Raw genomic sequence first — 26,126 nt, 5'->3', positions numbered from 1 at the left:
ACTTAGTTGTATTTTACGGGATGAGAGCTATGCTCATAGTGACCCGTTTTCGTATCTCTCCTCATCCAGTTTGTTCTTAAAATTGTGTATAGTTCTGGCATTCACTGTTTCTCTATTCAGTTTGTTCCAGACATTGATCTGGATGTCTGGTGCCCTTTTGTTGTAAAAGAGTTAACTTCTTCAGATCAACTGTTATACATACATAACAAGGGTGATTTCCCTCCTAATAATGGGGTTAGCTGAATCAAAGCACACACATCACACATGCACCTAACCCATTCATTACCCCTCCTATCTCATCTCATGGATGGGTCATTCCTGTTTCTACCACACTGCTTGGGTCAAAGGTAATGCAGTGAGAATGAATGATACTTGCAAGACTTGGGACAACAGGTTGATTTTGGACTTTTTTTTTTTTTTTTGTAGTATGAATGTTTTCTTGTATGTAGGTTATATTTTTCTTTCTAATTATTGATGATGGAGTGTGGGAGGGTATGTGATAGGAGGAAGCTAAAAGTAAATGTGGGTAAAAGCAAGGTGATAAGATGTACAAGTGGGGAGGGCAGCAATAAGCTGGAGCTAAGTTTTAAAGAAGAAAGGTTAGAGGAAATTGATAGTTTTAAATATCTAGAGACACCTGCAACAGAGAACAGTGGAGGTGGAGGTAAACTGTAGAGTGAGGGAAGCAAGTAAATGTGTTGGAGAACTGAAAAGTGTCATGAGAAATAGGTATCTTGGGATGAATACAACGAGAAGACTGTATAAAGGGGTTATTGTCACTATAATATTGTATGGGACAGAGACTTGGAATTTAAGGTAGGCAGAAAGAAGGTAAACTGAGAGTGGAGGACAGAGGGAAGCAGAGGAAAAGGACAGAAGGTAGGGAGGTCCATAAGCTGATTAAATGAGAAAGAAAAGGAGGAGTATAAGAAGAAGCTGAGAGAAGGATCAAGTAGAACTAGGAGTGGAAGAGGAATGGAAATGTTTCAAAGATGGAGTCACATACATACATATACCAAGGCTTTTTCCCCCTTACAAGGGAGGTAGCCAAAAAGGAAAAGGCATAAAATCATTTCCACCCATTCCATCCCTGAATACACCCCACACCCCTCCACCCTCCCTCTTATCTTAGCACCTCCTGGATGATGGGTCATCCCTGCACCTTGTCCACTGCCCTGGGTCAGAAGCAGTGTCGCAAGACACAGCACTTCCACAGCAAGGCCCCATTGCATAAAAGGAGAAGATGGGGAGAAATCCCTTTGGGCTGCATCAAATTTTGCCCACACATACTACCTCACCCCCCATCCCCCCGCCCATTCCACCTCATGCAATCACATCATCATCCATATACAACCATTCTCCATTCATCCCTGTCTTCTGTCCTCTCCCGTCCTTCCTCAACAGACATTCCCCTCTTCCCCAAAGCCCCCTTCACCCCCATCCATCCACCTCATCCTAGGATGTCCCCTCATGTTCACTCCCTCCACATCTGCCTTCCATACTTCTTTTACTAGTCTTTCTTCACTGATCCTTTCCATGTGTCCAAACCATCCTAATATTCTTTCATCAACCCTATCTCCCAGCTCCCTTTCCACCCCTGTTCTCCTCCTCACCTCCTCATTTCTCACTCTATCTAGCCTAGTAACCCCCATCATACTTCTTAGACACCTCATCTCAAACACATTCAAACTCCTTCTCTCTTACTCTCTTATGTTCCATGTTTCTGCCCCATACAGTGCTGTTGGCACAATCACTCCTTCATACAGTCTCCTCTTAGCATCCATTCCCAAATGTCTATTCCTCATTACACTCTTTAATCCACCAAGGCATTTACTCGCTTCTCTCAATCTACATTCTACCTCCACCTTCACTCCACCTTTTCCTGCCACATTTGCACCCAAGTATCTAAAACTATCCACTTCCTCCAGTCGCTCTCCCTTAATGCTCACTTCCAGTCTACTGCCACTTTCACCCCTTGTACATCTCATCACCTTACTTTTACCCACATTTATCTTTAGCTTTCTTCTATCACATACTCTTCCAAACTCTGCCACCATCTTTGCAAAAGGTGTGCAAAGATGGTTTGTGGAACAAGGAGGATGGGAGGAAATAGAAGGGTAGGGTGGTGGGATGATGAAGTAAAGAAGGTTGTAGAAGAAACAAACTTTCACAGATTGGTTATAAAATAGGATGAGAGAATGATACGAGAGCTACAAAGAAAAGAAAAGTGAAGTAAAGCATAAGATAAAGGAGGCAAAGAGGAGAGCAGATGTGAAATGGGGTAAGAGTATGACAGAATTTTTTTTTAAATAATAAAAAGATGTTTTGGAAGGAAATTAAGAGAGGAAGAGGAGGTAAATCAAGTAGAGAAAAGGTGGAGATGGAGAGATGATAATGGAAGAGATGGCAGGAAGAGGAAGATGGGCAGAGTATTTTAGAGAGTTGCTAATGTGAAGGAGGATATGGAGGGAAAGGTGGTTGCAGTGGGAAGTGTTAAGAAAATGACAGTGATGAACGAGTAAAATGAAATATGGAAAGATGAGGTGAAGGTACTTGTTAAGATGAGAGCAGGTAAGGCATGAGTGTCATGCAGAATGTCTAAAAAAAAAAAAAGGAGGTACAGTGATGGTGGGGCTGGTGAGGTTATTCAATGTTTGTTTAGGAGAAGGTAGAGTGCCAGAGGACTGGAGGAGTGCATGTATAGTTCTGCTTTACAAGGGAAAAGGAAGTGTGAGTGTAGTAGTTTCAGAGAGATTAGTTTGTTGAGTGTAGTTGGGAAGGCTTATGGGAGAGTCTTGATTGAAAGGAATAGGAATGGAACTGAGGGAGAAGTTGGTGATGAACAATGTGGATTTAGGACAGGTAGGGGTTGTGTGGATCAGATTTTTGTGGTAAGGCATATGTGAGAAAGTTTTAGGAAAAGGTAAGGATGTTTTCTGGGCCTTTATCAATTTGGAAAAGGCTTATGATAGGGTAGACAGGAAGGCACTGTGGGAGGTATTGCAGATACATGGGATAGGAGGAAAGCTGTTAAGAGCAGTCAAAGAGTTTTTATATGAGTAGTAGAGCTTGTGTTAGAATTAGAAATGGAGAGAGTGAGTGGTTTGAAGTAAAGGTGGGACTTTGCCTGTGATGTGTTATGTTGACTGTTCAATTTATACATGATTGGGGAGGTCCAAGAGGTAAACGCATGGGTAATGGGCGACTAGAGATGGTTAAAGAAAATGGAGAAAAATGGGAGATAAGCCAATTGTTGTTTGCTGACAACACTGCGCTTGTATTTATTGACAGAGTTGGGGCTGGTGTGCAAAAGGAAGATGAAGATAAACATAGGTAAAAGGTGATGAGATGTAAAAGAGGAGAATAAGGCAGCAAATTGGAAATGAGTATTAATGGAGAGAGACTATAGGAAGTGGATAGTTTTAGATGCTTGTGTGCTAATGTGGTGGGAAAGAGAGGAGTGAAGGTGGAGGTAGAATGTAGATTGAGAAAAGTTAGTAAATGCCTTGGGGGGTTAAAAAGTGTAACAAGAAATAGACATTTAGGAATGGATACTAAGATGACATTGTATGAAGGAGTGATTGTGCCAATAGCACTATATGGGACAGAAACATGGAACACAAGGGAGGAAGAGTTTAAATGTGTTTGAGATGAAATGCCTTAGAAGTATGGTAGGGGTTACTGGGCTGGATTGAGTGAGAAATGAAGAGGTGAGGTGGAGGCCGGATGAGGAAAGGGAGTTGTTGTTGTTGTTGTTGTCGTTCCCTAGACTGTCTGTCCGAGCAGTCCCGTCTCCCCAAGGAAGGCCACAGCCGAAACTGGGTTTTCCCACAAATCCTTTATAGAGTGTATGTTGTGTTGTTTGCGTGCATGATTGTGTATAATGCAGTCTTCCATTATGTGTTGTATGGTATGGGGTGAAGTGTTACATCCTGGTCCTGGTCCTGGTCCTGGAGCTGCAACGTCTACGTCGTGGGACCACCCCCCAACCCCAAGAGTTGGGGGCCAATCAGCAGCAACTACCCCTGGCCATCAGCTCTACGCAGGAAAGGGAGTTGGGAGATAGGGTTGATGAAAGAGTATTGGAATGGTTTGGACACATGGAATGAACAAGTGAGGAAAGGTTAGGAAAAGAAGTGTGGACAGCAGAGGTGGAGGGAATATATATAAAGGGGGGACCAATGATGAGATGGATGGATGGATGGGGGTAAAAGAGGCATTGGGAAAGAGGGGAATGTCTGTTGAGGAAAGAAGGGAGGTGACAGAAGATAGGGAGTGGAGAATGGTTGTGTATGGATGATGCTGTGATGCATGGAAGGGAGTGGGTGGATGATGGACGGAGAGGAGGGGATCCCTGATTAAATGAAGCAGTCTTGTTGTGGATGTGCTGTGTCTTGCTACATTGACTCTGACCCTGGGCAGTGGGCAAGATGCAGGGATGAAATGGGTGGGAGTGGATTTATGCTTTTGATTTTGGCTACCTCCCTTGTACAGGGAAAAGCCTTTGGTATATGTAATTATTTATATATGAGAAATTTAAATGTATTTGAGATGAAGGAGTATTTATATAGTTCCACTTTACAAAGAAAAAGGGGACAAATGTGATCACAGTAAGGTAGTATGAGAGGGATCAGTTTGTTGAGTACAGTTGGAAAAGATTATTGGAGGATATTAATGGAAAGGATTTGGAAAGGAACAGAGGGAATAATTGGTTAGGAGCTGTGTAGATTTGGGAAAGGTAGAGGACATGTGGATAAAAATTTTGTGGTAAGGCAAATTTGACAGAATGGAGGGAAGTGGGAGGTAAGCCAGTTGGTGTTTGTTGACAACACTGTGTTTGTGGCTGGGTCTGAGGAGGGATTATGGCAGTTAGTGACAGAGTTTGGAAGGGTATGCAATAGGAGAAAGTTAAAGGTAAATGGGGAAAAGTAAGGTGGTGAGATGTATAATAGGGGAAAGGGTGGCAGCAAGCTGAAAGTGAGTCTTACAGGAGAGAAGCTGGAGTAGATGAATAGTTTTAAGTATTTGGGGTCACACGTAGCAGGAAATGAAGGGGGTGGAGAAGGTCAACTGTAAAGTGAGGGAAGCAAGTAAATGTCTTGGAGGATTGAAAAGTACTATGAGCAGTAGGCATCAGGGAATGCAAGCAGATTATAAGAAGAAGTATTTGTGCCTACAGCACTGTATGGGGTGGAGACTTGTTACTTAAGAGTGGCAGAAAGAAGTTTAAATGCGTTAGAGATGATGTGTCCGACAAGTATGGTAAGGGTTACATGGTTGGATAGAGAGAGAAATGAGGAGAGGAGAGCAGGGGTGGACAGGGAGCTGGCAGATGGTGCTGATGTATGATCTGATGTAAGATGGGTGGGTGTTGGGTGCATGCTGGGCACATGGAGAGAACAAATGAAGAAAGGTTAGCAAAAAGAGTGTGGAAAGCAGAGGTAGATAAAGTGAACTTGTGTGGATGACCAAAAATTGGATAGATCAAGTGAAAGGGGCTCTGAGCAGGATGGGGATGTCTGTTGACCACGGGAGGGAGAGGACAGGGGGTAGGTGTGAGTGGAGAATGGTTGTGTATTGATGATACTTTGACAAAGCCCAAAGGGATTTCTCCATATCTTCTCTATTTTCCACATGAGTATACAAGGAGGGAGGGTTGTTGGGTAAATGAAACAGCCCTGCTGTGGAGTTAGTGTGTTGTTGTATTGCTTCTATTCTGAGTGGTAGGCAGGAGACAGGGATGACCCTTCATCCTCAAGGAACTAGGATGAGAGGGAAACAATGGGTGGTGGATGGGAGTGGATGGGACATGCCTTGACTGGCTACCTCCTCTATAAGGGGGAAGAAGACCTTGGTATATAGATAGATAAAGATGAAGTGTTTGAGAAGTATGGTGGGAGGTTACAGGGATGGATAGAGTAAGAAATAAGGAGGTGAGGAGAGCAGGGGTGGAAAAAGAGCAGATAGGGCTGATGAAAGAATACAGGGATGGTTTGAGGACATGGAAAGAACAACTGAGGAAAGACTAGCAAAATTAGTGTGAAAGGCAGAGATGGATAGAATGAACTTGAGGGGAAGACCAAGAATGAGGTGGGTAGATGTGGGATGGATAAGGGGACTGAATAAAAGTGGAATGTCTGTTGAGTATGGAAGGGGAGAAGGCAAGAGATTGGTATGAGTGCAGAATGGTTGTGTATGGATTATATATTCACATAGCATAAAGGGATCTCTCCTTGTTTTCTTTATTTTCACTCGAGGGAACGAGGAGGGAGGGTTGCCACGTAAATAAAACAGCTGGCACTGCTGTAATGCTTCTGACTTGGGTAGTGGGCAGGGAGCATGGATGGCTCTTCATCCACAAAGAACTAAGATAAAAGGGAAACAAACAGAAGTTGGATGGGTGTGGGATGGGTGGGTGTTGGGTGCATGCCTTGGCTGGCTTCCCCTTTATAAGGGATTTTGGTCCATAGATTAGTATATGGATACTCTACTGATGGGAACAGATCTATGGCAAAGTTCTCCAATTTCTTTTCTATTTCCTCAGTTTAGTGCTGGCAATTTGCTTTTTTAAAGAAAATTAAGAAAAATGGGATATAAGCCAGTTGTTGTTTGCTGATGACACTGTGCCTATAGCTGGATCAGAGGAAGGATTAAGGAAGTTAGTGACAGTGTGCAAAAGAAGGAAGTTGAAGATAAATGTGGGTATAAGTAGGGTGATGAGATGTAAAAGGGGTGAGGATGGCAGCAAATTGGAAATGGCTATTAACATCCTTCCATACGGTGCCGCACACGTAGGCGGCATGAGGAGCAAGTGGATACGCGAGGCTGCCATATCGGCGTCTTGATTATATTTATTGTAATTGGCCCTGCGTAATGACATACTCTCTAAACTGTTTTCATCACATTTTGTATGGTTATCAAAATTCACGGGTGAAAGAGAGAACGATCGATATAAGCGGTGACTATAATTTATTATGCGAGTATTATTACGACACATCGTACGTCTGACAGCTAATGCTGCCCGCGAGATTTTGAACCGTACTGAAGAGGTTAAGGGAGAGAGACTGGAGGAAGTGGATGGTATTAGATACTTGGGTGCGAATGTGGTGGGAAAGGGAGGAGTAGAGGTAGAATGTAGATTGAGAGAAGAAAGTAAATGCCTTGGGGGTAAAAAATGTAATGAGAAATAGACATTTGAGAATGGATGCTAAGAGGAGAATATGAAGCAATTGTGCTGACAGCACTGTATGGGGCAGAAACAAAGAACATCATGGAACATAAGAGAGGAAGAGTTTAAATGTGTTTGAGATGAAATGTCTGAGAAGTATGGTAGGAGTTATTTGGCTAGAGGGAGAAACGAGGTGAGGAGGAGAGTGGGGGTGGAAAGGGAGCTGAGAGATAGGGTTGATGAAAGAGTATTGGAAAGGTTTGGACACATGGAAATAATGAGTGAAGAAAGATTAGTAAAAGAGGTGTGGAAGGCAGAGGTAGAAGGAGTGAACACGAGGGAGCAACCAAGGATGAGATGGATGATTTTTTGATGCAGCCCAAAGGGATATCTCCCTATCTTTTCTTTTTCTGCATGAGGGGACAGAGGGGGGGAGGGGGTCATCAATTAAATGAAGCAGCCTTGCTGTAGATGTGCTGTGTCTTACTACATTGCTTCAGATCCAAGGCAGTGGGCGAGATGCAGCAATGACCACTCATCCAGGCGGAGCCAAGAAAAGAGAGAGGGAATGGGGTGAATAGGAGTGGAGTATGTGGGGATGAAATGAGTGGGAGTGGATTTATGCCTTTCACTTTGGCTACCTCCCTTGTAAGAGGGAAAAAGCCATTGTTATATGTAATTTACTCTTCTTGTGTATTCTATGAACATTTATTATTAGCAGTTTTATTTTTCCTCTTAGTTCTATGGTGATCTTTATTGGGAACTGGTCTGAAGGGAGGTCATGCATGGTTTCTCAATCTTTGTGTTTGGAGGGTGAGCACACTGTTATGTCTGAGGAAGTTGATTGCTGGCTATACTGAGGAGGTTGCCTGATGGGGTGATTGCTGGAATTTAACATCCAGGCTGGCAAGATGTTCTAATATTTTGTCCCCTCTTTGGACTGCTGTTTGTGGGTTTACCTAAACTGGGTCATGTGCATTCATGTCACATACTAGTACATGGTTTGTTTGCAAGCTGAGAGGTTGGTATTGAGGAATGTAATAAGATAATTGAGCAGCTCTGTGGAAAAGTGATCCAAGCACCACAGGCCACCTGGTGGGAGTTTGATTCATCTCCCTTAACCAAGGTAACTCAGAGGGAGATGAATCCACCTCCCACCAGGCAGTGCAGGAAGACCAGGTTAGCTGGTTGAGCACAAAAGTAGGGTCTGCAACCCATGGCACTTGGATCAATCTGCCATGGAGCTACTTAAAGGTCAGATATCAACAGATATACCATTCGCTAAAAATCATCGTATTGCTCGAAAAAGTACTTTTTAAAAGCATACATATAAATTTTTTACCTGTTACAGAGGAATTTATTCAGAACATTCACTTATAATTGCGCCTCACATACCACTTTTCCGAAGTCTAGATGTTCTAGTCGATTAGTAATTAGTACCAGTAATCACCGCTAGGTGAACCGGCGATGACGTCACAGTTGCCAAACAATCGGACAAAGAAACACACGCTGTAGTTCAGCTCAGTCATTCCAATCGAGTTATTCATCTTCATGTTCGTTTTTAATCCAAATTTGTTCGCAAAAATGGCCCATTGTGCATTCCAATTCGGAATGATAGTATGAATGGTGGAAGAAGAAGAGGAAGAGGAGTTTGATATCGCCGAACATCGCATTGTAAAGCCTTACCAGTTCGAACTGATACTAGGACAGCCCGTTTCTTCGCCGGAATACAGTGCAAGTGAAGATGAAGAAAGTGGTGAACAAAATAGCGAGGAAGAAGGGGAAAGCGATTTGTCATATTCAGAACCCGAGACCACGGGGGAGGAGACGGAATTCGATGGCGGCGTTGATTTAGACGGTGCCGAGAATCAAGATGGGCCTACCACCCCTCCTAGACGCAAACGCAAAATATCTTGACCACTCTCATAGGATTGGAAATACCAACTGGTATGAAATTCAGTGCATTATTCCTACCTTATTTAGGCTATCATTGCAAGCATGGGATGGGGTCCTTTGTTTTTATGTCGACGATCATTTGTCAGTCTCTAAAATTCCAAGCATGGGGGGAAAATTAAATGATATGAATTGCCTTGTGGCCATTTCTTCCTGCAAGATCGAGATTATTCATTTAAAATACTGGAATGAATGAATGAATACATGTAAATAAAATGAAGCCAAATAATCTTTTAATAAGTACTGTCAACTGTGTATTTTCTATTTTACTAAACACAGTAAAGTGCATAAAAATAAAAATATGTACAAGGAAAAACATCATAAAATGACTATCAATATTTATGCAGTTGTTTCTTTCAGGCTATACAGATATATTGCTTACCGGCACTTCACCAGATGGATTTACCACATCCTTGGTAAAAAAAAAAACAGAAAAGTTTTGCCATCTTGTGCAGTCTCACGAATTCGTGCACAGTGGGAAAGTGAGGACTATACATACTGTGGTTTCAAATATCCCCAAGTTTGATGTGAACGCAATGACATGTGATATAAATATCAGGAAGCAATGTGGACTTATGAAATCACTGTTAGTTTGATTACAAAGTCATGTACCATGTACTAGTCTGTTGACTCTTTATCATGTTTATGTGATGGCAATACTGCTGCTGTACACAACCTAGTCAGTGCTTCAATGATTAAACCGTGTTTGCGATTGTCTTTCAGACACTACATCTGATTTAGTGTGTCTTTTGTAGGTATCTGCAATATTTTATACCTCCGGTCCAGCGGCGGCGCCAGGAATTTTTAGTTGGGGAGGCTAAGGGGGGGCTGAGCAAATTTTTGGGGGGCTAATAGTAATATGATAATACACATATATTATCCTCATTTCAGAAGGGGAGGGGGTTAATGGTAGGGCTAGCACTGATGGCTGACAAATCTTTAGCCCTGGCAATTAAAAATTCCACTTAATAAAATTATTTCAATGAGTGTTTTAAATTTTCAATTTGCTCATTTCAGTTGGGGGGGCTAATGGGGGGGCTGGCCACTTCTTTTGGGGGGCTAAAGCCCCCCCAACCTGGTGCCGCCACTGCTCCGGTCCATGGCTTCAGGGCCAGTTTAATTCACTAGGCCTATATAGGCCATCCTGTATGTCCATGGAATTTATAACAAGCCCTCTCTGACATAGGCATAGGCCTAAGCCTAACGCATGCACATGATGCATGGAGTCAGAAAAAGTAAACTGCCTACGGTACCTCAAGCCTCCAGCGTTTATCAAACGCTGACCTCCTACTTTTCTTTTTTGGTTTCGGCGTGGAATGCTTTGTAGTAGCTGCAAAAATTGAGGGCACGGCATCAGGTTTTAGATGTCTCCTGGTCTTCTCCATAAATCCAATCGATAACGCTAGATTCATTTCGAAGCATTCCTCTTCGAAGTGGTCAGAGCAAAGTTCTGAAAACTTCGAAGGCTCCCACAGTTTGCCCGGTCTTTTGCCTGCTCTGTTCACCTTTCTATCCATTCCGATCGTCGGGCTGGCTCCGTAGGAAATTGAAAGAAACTCCTCCCACTTCCACTACCATTGTTGCAGCCTGCGGCAATGCAGTACACCATTATTATCACAATTTTGTGACAATAAAATAAAAAAAAATTGAGACACTTAAGAGACGACACACGACTGACAATGCAAAAGCGATACGATGCACTCTCAGAATAACAATACTGTTTGGCAACTGTGACGTCACGAACGCGGAATTCCCCGAACGTTCCCGAAGCGCACGGGCGGGTTGTTTCGAATAGCAGACGACGCAATGAGATGAAGACAAACAACTGTTTTTGCCAAATTTGATAAGATGTAGATGGTGGAATTATATAGAATACTGTCAGTATGCTTTTTTATGTACATTAAACTGTAAATACAAAAAGTTACGGAAGTCTTGATATCTGACCTTTAATTGTTTTAGCTCTTTATGCACCAGTACCATCTTAGCAGAATGAAAATGTTATCTGCTACAACAATTCTACTAAGTACATCCTTGACTGTTAGGTAAATGGAAGGAAAACCTTTCATAACAGATGTATGAACATAAATTACAATAAATGTATGAAACTTTTCATATCACATGCTGTCATACATTAGTGTGTTAAAACTTCAAATGTGTGACTTTCCCTATAAAATTCTAATGGTAATTATCAACAAAATTAATATATAATCTTATAAATCAGAGGGAGTAATTGGTGAGGAATAGTGTGGATTTATGACAGGTAGAGGTTGCGTAGATCAGATTTTTGTGGTAAGACAGATTTGTGAGAAAGCTATAGGAAAAGGTAAGGATGTTTTTTAGGTTTTTATGGATCTGGAAAAGGCTTATGACAGGGTAGACAGGAGAGCACTGTGGGAGGTTTTGCAGATATATGGGATAGGAGGAAAGCTTTTAGGAGCTGTCAGGAGTTTTTACGAGAGTAGTAGAGCATGTGTCAGGATTAGAAATGGAGAGAGTGAGTGGTTTGGGGTAAAGGTGGGACTTCGTCAGGGATGTGTTATGTCGCCCTGGTTGTTCAACTTATACATGGATGGGGTGGTACGAGAGGCAAACGCAAGGGTGGTGGGTCAGGGATTGGAGATGGTTAAAGAAAATGGAGAAAAGTGGTAGGTGAGCCAGTTGTTGTTTGCGGACAACACTGCGCTTGTTGCAGGATCAGAGGAGGGATTGAGAAAGTTGGTGACAAAGTTTGGGGAAAATGTGTGAAAGAAGAAAGTTGAAGATAAATGTGGGTAAAAGTAAGGGGATGAGATGTACTAGGGGTGAAAGTGGCAGCAGACTGGAAGTGAGCATTAAAGGAGAGCGACTGGAGGAAGTGGATAGTTTCAGATACTTGGGTGCGAATGTGGCAGGAAAGGGATAAGTGGAGGTGGAAGTCAAATGTAGATTGAGAGAAGCGATTAAATGCCTTGGTGGATTAAAAAGTGTAATGAGAAATAGACTTTTGGGAATGGATGCTAAGAGGAGATTATATGAAGGAGTGATTGCGCCAACAGCACTGTATGGGGCAGAAATATGGAACATACGAGAAGAAGAGAGGAGTCTGAATGTGTTTGAGATGAGGTGTCTGAGAAGTATGATGGGGGTTACTAGGCTGGATAGTGAGAAATGAGGAGGTGAGGAGGAGAATGGGGGTGGTAAGGGAGATGGGAGATAGGGTGGATGAGAGTATTGGGATGGTTTGGACACATGGAAAGAATGGGTGAAGAAAGACTAGTAAAAGAGGTATGGAAGGCAGATGTGGAGGCAGTGAACATGAGGGGGCGATCTAGGATGAGATGGATGGATAGGGTGAAAGGGGCTTTGGGGAAGAGGGGAATGTCTGTTGAGGAAGGATGGGAGAGGACAGATGACAGGGGTGAATGGAAAATGGCTGTATATGGATGATGTGATGCATGAGATGGAATGGATGGGAGGATGGGGGGTGAGGTAGTATGTGCAAGAAAAATTTGACGCAGCCCGTAGGGATTTCTCCCCGTCTCCTTTTCTGCATGAGGGGAAGGAGAGGGGGGGGGGGGTTTGCCAATTTAATGAACCAGCCTTGCTGTGGATGTGCTGTGTCTTGCAACACTGCTTCTGACCCAGGGCAGTGGACAAGATACAGGGATGACCCATCATCCAGGAGGTGCCAAGATAAGAGGGAGGGTAGAGGGTGGAGGGGAGTGAAGTGTATTGGGGATGGAATGGGTGGGAATGGTTTTTATGCCTTTGTTCTTTGGCTACCTCCCTTGTAAGGGGGAAAAAGCCATTGGTATATGTATGTATAAACCAAAACTGGAGCCTATATTATAAATGATAGCTACTCCAAAAGATTCATGTATTTAATAAATCTAGAATTACAACAAAATTCAAAATTCTATCTACCTTATAACATTTGTACAATCTTGTTCCCCTCCAATGCCAACTTCCACAATGGCTACATCCACCTCCTCATGTAAGAACACTTTAAAGGCCATCACAGTCAAGAATTTGAAGTAAGCTGGCATGTCATTGTTTTCTGTCTAAAAAAAAAAAAGTGAATCATTATATCATCTGATGATAAGCAATTTATATATTAGAAAATACAAAATAATTTCTAACTAAGACAAGAGTTAATAGATAAAAATCTATGATATCTTGTTCCACATTATCTATCACATAACATATAAACACTAAATCTTGCAATTCATTTATGTGAGTGGCGCAATACCTAGTAGTAAACAAACAGAAGGGGGGCGATGGCGAGTGGTAGAAACCGTGATGTAGCAGTGATTAAGTTTAGAAAAAAAAAAAAAAAAAAAGAGGAAATGGATAAATAGGATGATAAACCAACATATGCTGAGACAACCAAAAGAAGATTAGATAGGAGTAAGTATGAAATGCCTTTGGGAGTGGTTAGAAAAAAATTGTAATATTGGTAGTCCTAGATATGAAGACAAATTATTTCATGGATTCAGAACAGAAAGAGGTATGGACCTCAAAAACCTACTAATAAACCAAGAAATATTTGAAATGAAAAGGGAAATTGTTCAATGTTGCAGTCTTCATGACCAATGAACACATCTGTTTACAGAATAAAATCTTATTTTGAAAGTCCATAATCATAATATAATCATATATCTACTAACCTTTGTGCTACAAAGCCCATTATAGACATCCCAGAAGTAATGAGTGAATTCTTCCTTAGAAATAGGTTGCCCATTGATTCGGATTCTCTCCCTTACAGCAACCAAGTGTGGGGAAGAATAGAATCCTGTCTTGTGACCATGCTCTCTCAGGATGCTCTCCACAAAGGCACAAGTAGAACCTTTACCTTTGGTACCTTTAGGAAAATTGAAAATTATATACATACATATACCAAGGTCTTTTTCCCCTTATGAGGGAGGTAACCAAATGTCAAAGGCATAAATCCACTCCCACCCATTTCATCCCCACATACTCCACTCCCATTTACCACTCCTCTCTCCATTTTTTCTTGGCTCCTCCTGGATGACGGGTCACCCCTACATCTCGCCCACTGCCCTGGGTCAGAAGCAAAGCAGCAAGACAGAGCACATCCACAGCAAGGCCGCTTCATTTAATTGGCGATTGAAAATTAAATCAAAATATTCTACAAAAGCTTGTTTTCTTCAATCAATGACACAATCTATTGCCTCAAGTTTCACTAATTGAAAAATCCACAGCCCCACAGTGGCTGGCAATGGGCCTCGGGCCACCCCACAGATCTATCATTGAATAAATCAATCAATTTGTTGCACCAGGTCTCTTTTGCAGGATACTCATAGCTCCCAGGTCACTAAGTCACTAAGGAAATAAATACTATGTTGTCTAGGGATTGTTAGTGTGGAAAATTGTAGGATAAGGTGTTCAGTACCTTCTGTGTGGTGGTTACAACTATGGCATTTTGATTCTATGGCCAAACCTATTCTGAAGTGATATTGCTTTAATGCTGGTATCCTGGATACAAGCATGATAAAGTGGTTTTACTTCTAATGGGAAAGAAAAACAAAAGGCCAGAAAGCATTGAAAATTGTGCAAATACTTATGGTCACCAGAGAAAACAAAGAAATAGAAGAATTTAGATTAAACAGACACTCACTGCCAAAGTGGCTTATAGTGTTGCTACTTAAGTGTGAGGTTCCTTTTGTTTCTTTTTCTTGAATGTACCATTTTCCCATTCTCATGTCTAACACACTCTAATAGAACTTCGTTTTCTCGGTCTCCATTCTTTTCTCATTTTTGGCTTCACTTCTTAATGTCTTTTCTCTCTCCTTTTCTTAATCATTCATGTCTCTTTTTATCCATATACCTTTATAGTGTTCACTTTTTGCTAGCTTTCCTGTTTTTGCTAGTATTTCTTCTGGTGCCATTTGTGACCTAAATTTGATTTTTAGGGGTCAATTTCTCCCTGCATATTTTCCCATCCTATACACTTCCTCTATTTCCTTTTATATTTCTTGTTCTTTGTCTTGTACTACTTTTAGAACTTTTCTTGCCAATCCTTTTTCTTCTTCATCTCTCAGGGAACTAATTAGGTTATGTTTTTCCTCGAGACCATATACTATACACTTCTTTTTGTCCACTGTATCTCTTACCAAATTTTCTTTTTCCTTAATTAGCTGAATGACTGTATCTTTAGCATTCTCCTGCATTTGTTGGTGAACAATTTCCTTAAAAACTATCTTATCATTTTCTTGATCTTCTATTCTTTTCTGAGCTGTTGTAAATCTCTCTCCTATATTTCTTCCAATTTTCTCGGTCATTGCTTTTATTTGTTCATAAACCTCTTTTTCATGGTCACACTATTAGTGGTATCCTTTTTCAACGTCTCATTTCCAACATTTTACTTCAGCCAGTTCTCTTTTTAATACACTTACCTCCTTATTTACTTCAAGATTAACTTGCTTTAAATCATTAATCTTTTGCTTCCTTGATTCCCTCATATATCTCATCTCCCTCTCAATGTCTATAATTCTACTCAAGTTTCTTCTATCATACCCAGTAAATCCAGAAAAAGGCCTCTCTTCACCACTCTCCGAAAATCTTTTTGAACCTAACAGAGATTTAAAGTTCTTGTTTAAATTTTGTTTCACTACTGCACCAGTAGAGGACTAGTTCATGTTTACGTTTCATTTCACTGCTTCGCCACTAGGGATCTTCTCTGGCCTGTTTTCATTTTCTTCTCTTTTTCCACTGTAATTAAACCATCTTGGGCATCCACAAGCATTCCCCTTTCCACTTGACACAACCTAGGTATCCTGCTATTGTGGCACTGTTGAGACACTCCGTTTCTTTTCATGTCCTTTTGTATTTCTTCAGTCCCACTTTATTAAATCATCTATATCAAGGACTTCCATACCTTTCATGATTCTGTAAATGGCCAGTGTGTGTGTATTACCTTGTTATATTTTACAGGAAGAGAGCTATGCTCGTAGTGACCCACTTTTGTATCTTTCCAAATCCAATTTGTTCTTAAAGTCATGTATAGTTTTAGCACTCACTGTTTCCTCATTCAGTTTGTTCCAAACATCTATCACTCTGTGTGGGAAACTATTCTTTTTCAGATCTCTTCTGTAACTGTCCTTCTTAAGTTTTTTCTTGTGTCCCCTTGTTTTCCTTCTGTCCCATTTTAATAAGTTTGTCTCTATCAAGAATTTCCATCGCTTTCATAATTCTGCAGATGGTTAGCAAATCAACTACTCCTCTTCTTTGTTCAAGGGTTGGTAGATTTAGTTTATCCAATCTTTGTTCATATGTCTAGTTTGTTGATCTTTAGAACTAGGTGTCATAGTGTCGCAGCACATTCCAATTTTGGTCTTATCAGTGTAACTAATATTTTCTTTACCATTTCTGTGTGTATATTTTTACCTAGTTGTATTATGCAGGAAGGGAGCTATGCTCGTAGTGACCCGTCTTTGTATCTTTCAGCATCAAGTTTTTTCTTGAAATCTTGAATAGTGTTTACACACACTGTTTCCTTATATAATTTATTCCAGGTATCCACCACTCTATGTGGGAAGCTATTTTTCTTCAGATCTCTTCCATAGTTATCCTTTTTGAGTTTCTTTTCATGTCCTCTTGTTTTTCCGTTGTCCCATTTTAATAAATCATCTCTATCTAGGATTTCCATTCCTTTTATGTGTATGTGTATGTGTGTGTGTGTATTTACCTAGTTTACCTAGTTGTATTTTACGGGAAGGGGAGCTACACTCATGATGTCCCACCTTTGTATCTTGCAGTGTCTAGTTTGCTCTTAAATTTTCATGAATGGTTTTTGCATACACTATTTTTTTTGTCCAGTTTGTTCCAAGTGTTCACCACTCTTTGTGGAAAACTGTTCTTCTTCAGATCTCTTCTATAACTATGTTTTTTCTTTCCATGTCCTCTTGTGTTTCTCTTGTCCCAGTTTAACAAGTCCTCTCTATCAAGTATTTCTGTGCCCTTCATGATTCTATAGATGGTCAGGTCGCCTCACTCTTTTTGCTCCAGAGTCAGTAACTCCAATATAGCCAGTCTCTCTTCATATGACAAGTTTGAAAGTCCAGGGGCCATTTTTGTGGCTGCTCTCTGGATTCTTTCTATTTTCTTTATATTCTTTTTGGTACTGGGTGACCACAATGTCAGCACATATTCTAGTCTTGGCTTTATCAGTGTGATTAATAATTCTTTTTTGATAATTTCTTTGTCCAAATATGTAAATGCCACTTTTATTGATCTTAGCAAGTTATAGGATTCTCCAACAATTTTGTTTATTTGTTTATCATAGGACAAGTCGTTTGAGATAATTACTCCCAAATCTTTTTCAGATCCCACTTTCTTTGCCTCCTTAGTTCCAATTTCATATTGTCCTGATATTCTATTTTTACTTTTTCCAAACTCCATTATGCTACACTTCTTAATATTGAAGTCTACTTCCCATTTGACTCCAGTTCCATACCTTATTCAGGTCTTCCTGTAGTGATTCGCAACCTATTTCGGTTTTTACTTTCTTTAACAATTTAGCATTGTCTGCAAAGAAGCTCCTGTAACATTGCACATCATCATCCATGTCATTCACATAAATAGCAAACATTATTGGAGTCAATACAGATCCAAACAGAACTCCACTGATCACCTCCTTCTATCCTGAATATTTTTCTCTGAGTACTACTCTCATCTTTCTACCAATCAGGAAGTCCTCCATCCATTTTAGTAGGCTCCCTTGTATCCCTCCTATATTTTCTAGTTTTTCTTAATAATTTTTTGTGTGGTACTTTGTCAAAAGCTTTTTGTAAGTCCAGGAAAGTGCAATCAGCCCATCCATCCCTTTCTTGCACTATGTCTATTAGTCTTGAGTAAAAACATATTAAGTTTGTGGTGCATGATCTTCCTTGTCTGAACCCAAATTGTCTTGGGTTTATTATATTATTTTCTTCTAGGTGTTTTACCCATCTATTCTTGATGATTTTCTCACAAATTTTGGCTTATTGTGCTTGTTAGTGGGACTGGTCTATAGTTAGTTGGTTCTTCCTTGTTTTCTCCTTTATATATTGGTACAATGTTAGCCTTTTTCCAATCTTTTGGTATTTTTCCTTCTTTAAGTGAGCAACTTATTATGTTATGTATTTTGTCCATTAGTTCTTCTTTGCATTCTTTTAGAATCCAATTTGCAATTCCTTCCGGGCCATGTGATTTCCTGACATCAAGGTTTGATAAATGTTCCATTATTTCTTTTTGTTATTATTATCTCTCTCATGGGGGGAGGGGGATCACATTTAATTTCCTTTGTCCCAATATTGTGCCTTCTCTTTAGTGAAAACCAACTTGAAGTGATTATTCATGACTTTGGCCATTTCTAGATCTTCTGTGTATTCTATATTTCCTTGGTGTAGTTTCACCATTTCCTGTTTATTTTTAAGTTTATAGAATAGTTTGGGTTGCTCTTTGCATTTATCTATGTCTATTTCCCAGACCCTCTCCAGACACTGGCACACAACAAACACAACCCTGCGGGCTATGCAAATCATGCTATCATGAATCATGGTCATGCTTGGCAAATGCTGGGATATTTTACCTATTTGTGTAAATGTGAAATTTTGTGAAGACGTGTTAGGCAAGGTCTGATATATCACAGTGTCTTGAAGTTCATCTAAAGCAATATAACTTACTCTGAATTTAACAAATATTCATCAAAATAAAATGTGATCTTAAATATTACATTTGCAGAATTGAATAGTGAACTTTTTTGTCTTTATTAAATTCTTATCTTTATTCTGGCTACCACATCAAAAGATTAACCCCTTCAATACGATGACGCCTACATAGGCGCCATGAGGAGCAAGTGGGTACGAGACGATGCCGATGTCGGCGTCTTGATTATATACAGCCACTCCTCGTTTAACGACGACAATTGGGACCAGCGCGCCGTCGTTAACCGAATTGGTCGTTAAGCGAAAGTGTATACATGTACTGTATGTACAATGTCCAGCAATACATGTATCTTTATTTTCGTGTATTTTCCCTCTTTTATACAGTACATTAAAGCTTTATTTACTGTTTATTTACGGTGGTTAGGTTCCTGAAATTACCGTATATGACCAAATCCGCATATGCTGACATTCCATATTGAATACCGGGGTATTTTTTTAGTTTCGACCATGGGCACAATATAGCAACAGAAAACTAATTATTAATTTTGTAAATTAAAATGTATCAACGTAATATGCAATTTTGTGGGCGGAAATGAAAGTAAAAAATACCATGCTACAAGAAAATATGCTAATGAACGAAGTCGGTAGCATAGGATTGGGACGCCATCTTGTCGTCTGCCAACATCTCTCACGACGACGAGGACGAGCAGGATGACATTCAATTTGCAGGTAATGATTTATCAAACACAGGTCAGGTTAGTTTAGTTTAGGTTAGACAAATTCATCATCCTTGTATTTCTTCGACATCGGCATCTATCATAACAAACATGGTGTGTCATTCGTCTGACATGACTTCGTTACTTACGAAATTTGTTTTAGCACCTCTTTTTTTTTCCGCTCACAAAATTGCATATTACGTTGATACATTATAATTTACAAAATTAATAATTAATTTTCTATTGCTATATTGCGCCCATGGTCAAAACTAAAAATTTACCACTACCGGTATATACTGTACCCCAGGTAGTTTTTGCAGCTTGCAGGATGGTAATGTAGACCTAAGCTTCAGAACACTTTACCTCACAGCTAATATCCACCGTACAAGTTCAATTATGCTATATTGCGCCCATGGTCAAAACTAAAAATTTACCACTACCGGTATATACTGTACCCCAGGTAGTTTTTGCCTCAGCCAACTTAATTATCGTACACGACGTCGTAACTTCGGGAGATTTACGTTAAACGTCATAAAGCCCGTCGTAACTCCGCGTTGTCGCTAACTGAGTAGGTCGTTAAACGAGGAGTACCTGTATATTGTAGTTGTACCTGCGTGACCCCTATACTCTGTAAACTGGCTTCATCATATTTTCTATGGTTATCAAAATTCACGGGTGAAAGAGAACGAACAATACAGCGGTAACTTTATTTTTTATAATGCAAGTATTATGACACAACATCGCACGTCTGGCAGCTACTGCTGCCCACGAGTTTTTGGCCCGGAGTGAAGGAGTTAACCCAATTTAAATTAAGTCTATGATGGCTATATTCAAATCTTGTGCTTAGTCTGGCTATTTCCATGCAATTTCATCCAGAAAAGAAACCCCTGCAGACACCAAAGGATTAAAAAAAATAATAATAATAATAAATAAATCTAGAACGATATTGTACCCTGTCTCAACTCTACATAATTGTTACTATAACCTTTTACATTATATCCTGCTGTTGAAAACAAAAGAAATACCATAATGAAACATTACCTGCAATATGAATAACAGAGAGTTTGTCCACATCTTCTGGAGATACTCCAACTCTATTCAGGTATTCAGCAGTCTTAGGAACATTATACGGTCCAGTTCTAACACCACCCTTTCTAATTTTTTCAAGAAGAGCTGCATTTGTCTGTAGACTGTTGAGCGTCTTTACAGCTTCCTAAATAAAATACAAATTCTTGTTATATGAGCAAACATTCAAGCAAAATCTTTTGGTTGTACAACCTCTTTTATTCTTTTAATCTATGTCATCATCCACAAGTTAGGACAAGCAGGTATACAAGAGGGCTATCCTTACCCTGAGAAAGCTTTTGTCAATAGTACATTTCACCCATTAAACAATCACAGTAATAAAATCAAACGACCAAATTCTCCGACTGCAAATGAACCCTAACATTCTGGACCTCACACCTGATACTCATACAACTTTCAGCCCACATATCAAAGACCTGAGAGTTAAAATCAACAAGAAAACAAATCTACCATATATACCGAAATAATAGTAACTTTTTTAAGGCTGAACTTAAAAAGATCTACTTTTATGTGGATACTACTTTTCAGAGACAAAATTCATGTCTATTATGGATCAATACTTTAATTAGTAGAAGCTTAATTTATGTATAAATCTTTACAGAACAAAAATATGAAGATTAATGGTGATTTAAGTATGACTGTATACATCAAAACACATGTTCTGTTACAAAACTCTTACTAATGAATTGTTACCAAGGTCCATTTGCTGTTATAGATAATTAGCCTTGTTCTTTCACAGCCTTAGCATATATATTCCAAACTCCACTCTCAATAATAAATTCAAGGCACATACCAGCACCTGTTTGGCACCATGGTGATCATGTGTATCAAGTTTACAACTCTTTTCAGCTGGATATACCATTGTTACAAAAGGCAAATTATTGGAAATTTCTTTTCAGTTATTGAAAAAAAAAATCATGATTAACAATATGGGAAACATGAGAACTGTAAGGTCAGATATCAAGACTTCCATAAATTTTTGTATTTACAGTTTAATGTACATAAAAAAACATACTGACAGTATTCTATATAATTCCACCATCTACATCTTATCAAATTTGGCAAAAAACAGTTTTGTCTTCATTTTATTGCGTCGTCTGCTATTCGAAACATTCCGCCCGTGCGCTTCGGGAAAGGTTCGGGGAATTCCGCGTTCGTGACGTCACAGTTGCCAAACAAACAATATTGTTATTCTGAATATCTAGACTTCGGAAAAGTGGTATGCGAGGCGCAATTAAAAGTGAATTTTCTGAATAAATTCTTCTGTAATAGGTAAAAACTTTATTTGTATGCTTTTAAAAAGTACTTTTTCGAGCAATACGATGATTTTTAGCGAATGGTATATCTGTTGATATCTGACCTTTAACCCCTTCCATACGGTGCCGCACACGTAGGCGTCATGGACTTAGATCTCGGTGGCAGCAGCCAATGCCAGCCGTACGACGTGTCGTAATAATACTCGCATCATAAAATATAGTCACCGCTTATATCGATCGTTCTCTCTTCACCCGTGAATTTTGATAACCATAGAAAATGCGATTACAAAAGAATTAGAAAGAATGTCATTATGGAGGGGCGACTACAATAAATATAATCAAGACGCCGATATGGCAGCCTCGCGAATACACTCGCTCCCCATGACGCCTACGTGTGCGGCACCGTATGGAAGGGGTTTAAAGGAGAACGACTGGAGGAAATTGGATAGTTTTAGATAATTAGGTGCAAATGTGGCAGGAAAAGGCAGAGTGGAGGTGGAGGTAGAATGTATATTGAGAGAAGCGAGTAAATACCTTGGTGGATTAAAAAGTGTAATGAGGAATAGACATTTGGGAATGGATGCTAAGAGGAGACTGTATGAAGGAGTGATTGTGCAAACAGCACTGTATGGGGCAGAAACATGGAACATAAGAGAGGAAGAGAGAAGGAGTTTGAATGTGTTTGAGATGAGGTGTCTGAGAAGTATGATGGGGGTTACTAGGCTAGATAGAGTGAGAAATGAGGAGGAGAACAAGGGTGGAAAGGGAGTTGGGAGATAGGGTTGATGAAAGAGTATTAGGATGGTTTGGACACATGGAAAGAATGAGTGAAGAAAGACTGGTAAAAGAGGTATGGAAGGCAGATGTGGAGGTAGTGAACATGAGGGGACGTCCTAGGATGAGGTGGATGGATGGGGTGAAGGGGGCTTTGGGGAAGAGGGGAATGTCTGTTGAGGAAGGATGGGAGAGGACAGAAGATGGGTGAATGGAGAATGGCTGTATATGGATGATGTTATGATGCATGAGGTGGAATGGGCAGGGGGATGCAGGGCGAGGTAGTATGTGTGAGCAAAATTTGACACGGCCCGAAGGGATGTCTCCCCGTCTTCTCCTTTTATGCATGGGGGACAGAGAGGGGGGGTCGCTGATTTAATGAAGCGGCCTTGCTGTGGATGTGCTTTGTCTTGCGACACTGCTTCTGACCTAGGGCAATGGACAAGGTGTAGGGATGACCCGTCATCCAGGAGGTGCTAAGATGAGAGGGAGGGTGGAGGGGTGTGGAGTGTATTCAGGGATGGAATGGGTGGGAATGATTTTATGCCTTTTCCTTTTTGGCTACCTCCCTTGTAAGGGGGAAAAAGGGTAAAATTTTACTTTTGACCATTGTTGGAATATAGCAATACAAAATTAAATAGTAATTTTGTTCATTAAAATGTATGAACGTAATATGCAATTTTGTGTGCGGAAATGAAAATAAAAAAAAGTTGCTAAAACAGATTTCTTAAGTAACGAAGTCGTGTACTACGAATGGTATGCCATGTTTGTTATGGTAGATTCCGACGTCGGAGAAATGAAAGGACGATAAATTTGTCTAAACTAAAAAAAACTAAACTAAACTAACCTAGCCTAACCGGTAAAATGTTACTTTCGACCATTGGAGGAATATAGCCATACAAAAGCTGAGTGGTTGAAAAGCCCGCCAACGTCTCTCACGACGACGACGATGAGGACCAGCCGGACGATATCTAATTTGCAGGTAATGATATATTAAACACAGGTTAGGTTAGGTTAGTTTAGACAAATTTATCGTCCTTTCATTTCTCCGACGTCGGCATCTACCATAACAAACATGGCGTACCATTCGTCGTACACGACTTCGTTACTTAACCCCTTCCATACGGTGCCGCACACGTAGGCGTCATGGGGAGCGAGTGTATTCGCGAGGCTGCCATATCGGCGTCTTGATTATATTTATTGTAGTCGCCCCTCCATAATGACATTCTTTCTAATTCCTTTGTAATCGCATTTTCTATGGTTATCAAAATTCACGGGTGAAGAGAGAACGATCGATATAAGCGGTGACTATATTTTATGATGCGAGTATTATTACGACACGTCGTACGGCTGGCATTGGCTGCTGCCACCGAGATCTAAGTCCATGACGCCTACGTGTGCGGCACCATATGGAAGGGGTTAAGAAATCTGATTTAGCAACTTTCTTATTTTCATTTCCGCACACAAAATTGCATATTTCGTTCATGCATTTTAATTTACAAAATTACTATTTAATTTTGTATTGCTATATTCCTACAATGGTCGAAAGTAAAATTTTACCGGAAAAAGCCTTGGTATATGTATGTAGTTAAATGATAAACAGGTAAATAGTAAATAATAATAAACTGACAAGTAAATAATAATAAATGGAAATCATGCAAATAATAAAGACAAATCATAACAAACAAATAACCAAATAATATAAAATAAATGGCAGTTATTACAGCATCTTGCTTAAATGTTTATCTGAACTAATCTTAAAGCTTCGAACTGAACTACATTGCACTGCCTCTGCAGGAAGTTTATTCCATTCATTAACTACATGGTTGGCAAAGTTGTTTCTACCCACTTCCAAATTAAATCTATTTCCTGCCAGTTTGAGACCATTATTTCTTGTTGGATTCTCATTCAGTGTAAGAATTTTGTCACTTTTGATGTTGTCAATCCACTTTAGAATCTTAAATACATGTGTCAAGTCACCTCTGAGTCTATGCTTTTTTAGAGAAAACAGATTCATATATTTTAGTTGATTTTTGTAAGATTTATTTTTTATATTTGGAATCAGTTTTGTGGCTTTCCTATGTACTGTTTCCAATCTGTCAATGTCTATAATGAGATTCGGTGACCATACAGAAACATCATATTCCAAATGTGGACGAACTAACGATTTATATAACTTGTTAATGAGAGATGAGCTTTTGAAGTCAAAAGATAGCGCGATCAGTCCTAGAATCTTATTTGCTTTCTCAGAGGCTGAAATACATATATGAAATAACTATCAGATATAAATATGATTTTAGTAATGAGGTACCTATAGTTCTAGAGGTCATAAGAGTTGTAGTCATTGTCTTCACCCTCTGGACCTATCAAAACAAAGATGGCATCTAAAGGACTCAACACTACTTCATTAGTTTGTGCATAGCTTTCATTTGTTTGGTTTAGGTGACAAAATCTACCTTTCCCCCAATGACTGGTGTCCCTACAGAATTGAGCTGCCCCCTACTTAAACTTTCCTTTAGTGTGTAACAGTGCAGAATGGGTAGCTACGCAGGCAACACAACGAAGTGAGACAAATACTTGACTTGTATAAATGTTAGAACAAAAACTGGATAAATATCTTTAATCTATTGACCTTGAGGCTTGACACACTTTACAACAAATCCTAACATAAACATTTCACATTTACATTAACTACCTATACTTGACACACCTTTTCCACTTTTTCATAACTATGAAATTAAACATCACTCAACAAGCATCATTAATTTTCACTTCATTTCACTTATGTCATCATCATCCTGTAAATCTAAAAACGATACATCGAGCCAGCTCACTCAACCATCCTCATAAACTAACCTCATACATACTGTCCACGTTGGAGATATTACTAAACATCCTTGAAGATCCCTGAATATTTAGATGTGCCATTCTTAAATTCAGGCAGGTTCTTAGGCTTCTCCAGCGGCAGTACGTCAAGTGTGATATTCCATGGAAACCCATGCTGCCCAGGGATTCTTCCACAACCTTGAGTTTGTATACTCACCACAGCTGATGCGATGCAATATTATTGACATTATGGTAATTCAATTATTGTTCTCTGTTTATTTATAATACAATACATGTCTCTATTATATAAAATAATTCCCAATTGCATAAACATGGCAAAACAGTAACATTTTATCAAATTAATTATTAATGTATAATATGAAAACCCGACGAAGTATTTTGAAATGTTGCTTACGACATACCCCGCTCGCTGTCTTCCTGCTTGTACAACGTGCTCAGAAGTTAACAAGAACATTAAATAACCGTAAATATACATTTGCATGTGCCCATAAAGTGTTTTGTAATAAAACGATAAAAAGCTATGCACTTCCATTCACCACGAAAACCCATTCCTCGTAATTGCACCGGACAAGTCTGCATAAATCCGTCACATATTGTAATGAATAGGTATCCGAATTATGTAATCACTATAATCTTGCTAACTCTGTTTTTACTATTAATACCAGCCACCTTCTAGGAT

The 26,126-nt window shown here is 39.7% G+C and overlaps 1 protein-coding gene across 1 annotated transcript in view; it reads right to left on the bottom strand.

Moving 5' to 3' along the window:
• Positions 1-25,666, bottom strand: part of LOC143032900 (folylpolyglutamate synthase, mitochondrial-like) — a 90,308-nt gene extending 64,642 nt beyond the window's left edge. Inside the window, exons 1-4 of the mRNA XM_076198134.1 lie at positions 25,457-25,666; positions 20,526-20,697; positions 13,768-13,961; positions 13,025-13,161 (exon numbers count right to left, since the gene is read on the bottom strand). Of these exons, the coding sequence (XP_076054249.1) occupies positions 13,025-13,161; positions 13,768-13,961; positions 20,526-20,697; positions 25,457-25,600 (647 nt within the window). The 5' untranslated portion in view covers positions 25,601-25,666. The remainder of the gene's footprint in view (positions 1-13,024; positions 13,162-13,767; positions 13,962-20,525; positions 20,698-25,456) is intronic.
• Between the last annotated feature and the right edge of the window lie 460 nt (positions 25,667-26,126).

The sequence above is a fragment of the Oratosquilla oratoria genome, chromosome 14 (assembly GCF_046742065.1).
Source record: "Oratosquilla oratoria isolate Oo_2021 chromosome 14, ASM4674206v1, whole genome shotgun sequence".
Classification (NCBI taxonomy): Eukaryota; Metazoa; Arthropoda; class Malacostraca; order Stomatopoda; family Squillidae; genus Oratosquilla; species Oratosquilla oratoria.
The sequence above is the reverse complement of the archived record's forward strand: the minus strand, read 5'-3'. Positions and strand labels throughout refer to the sequence as shown.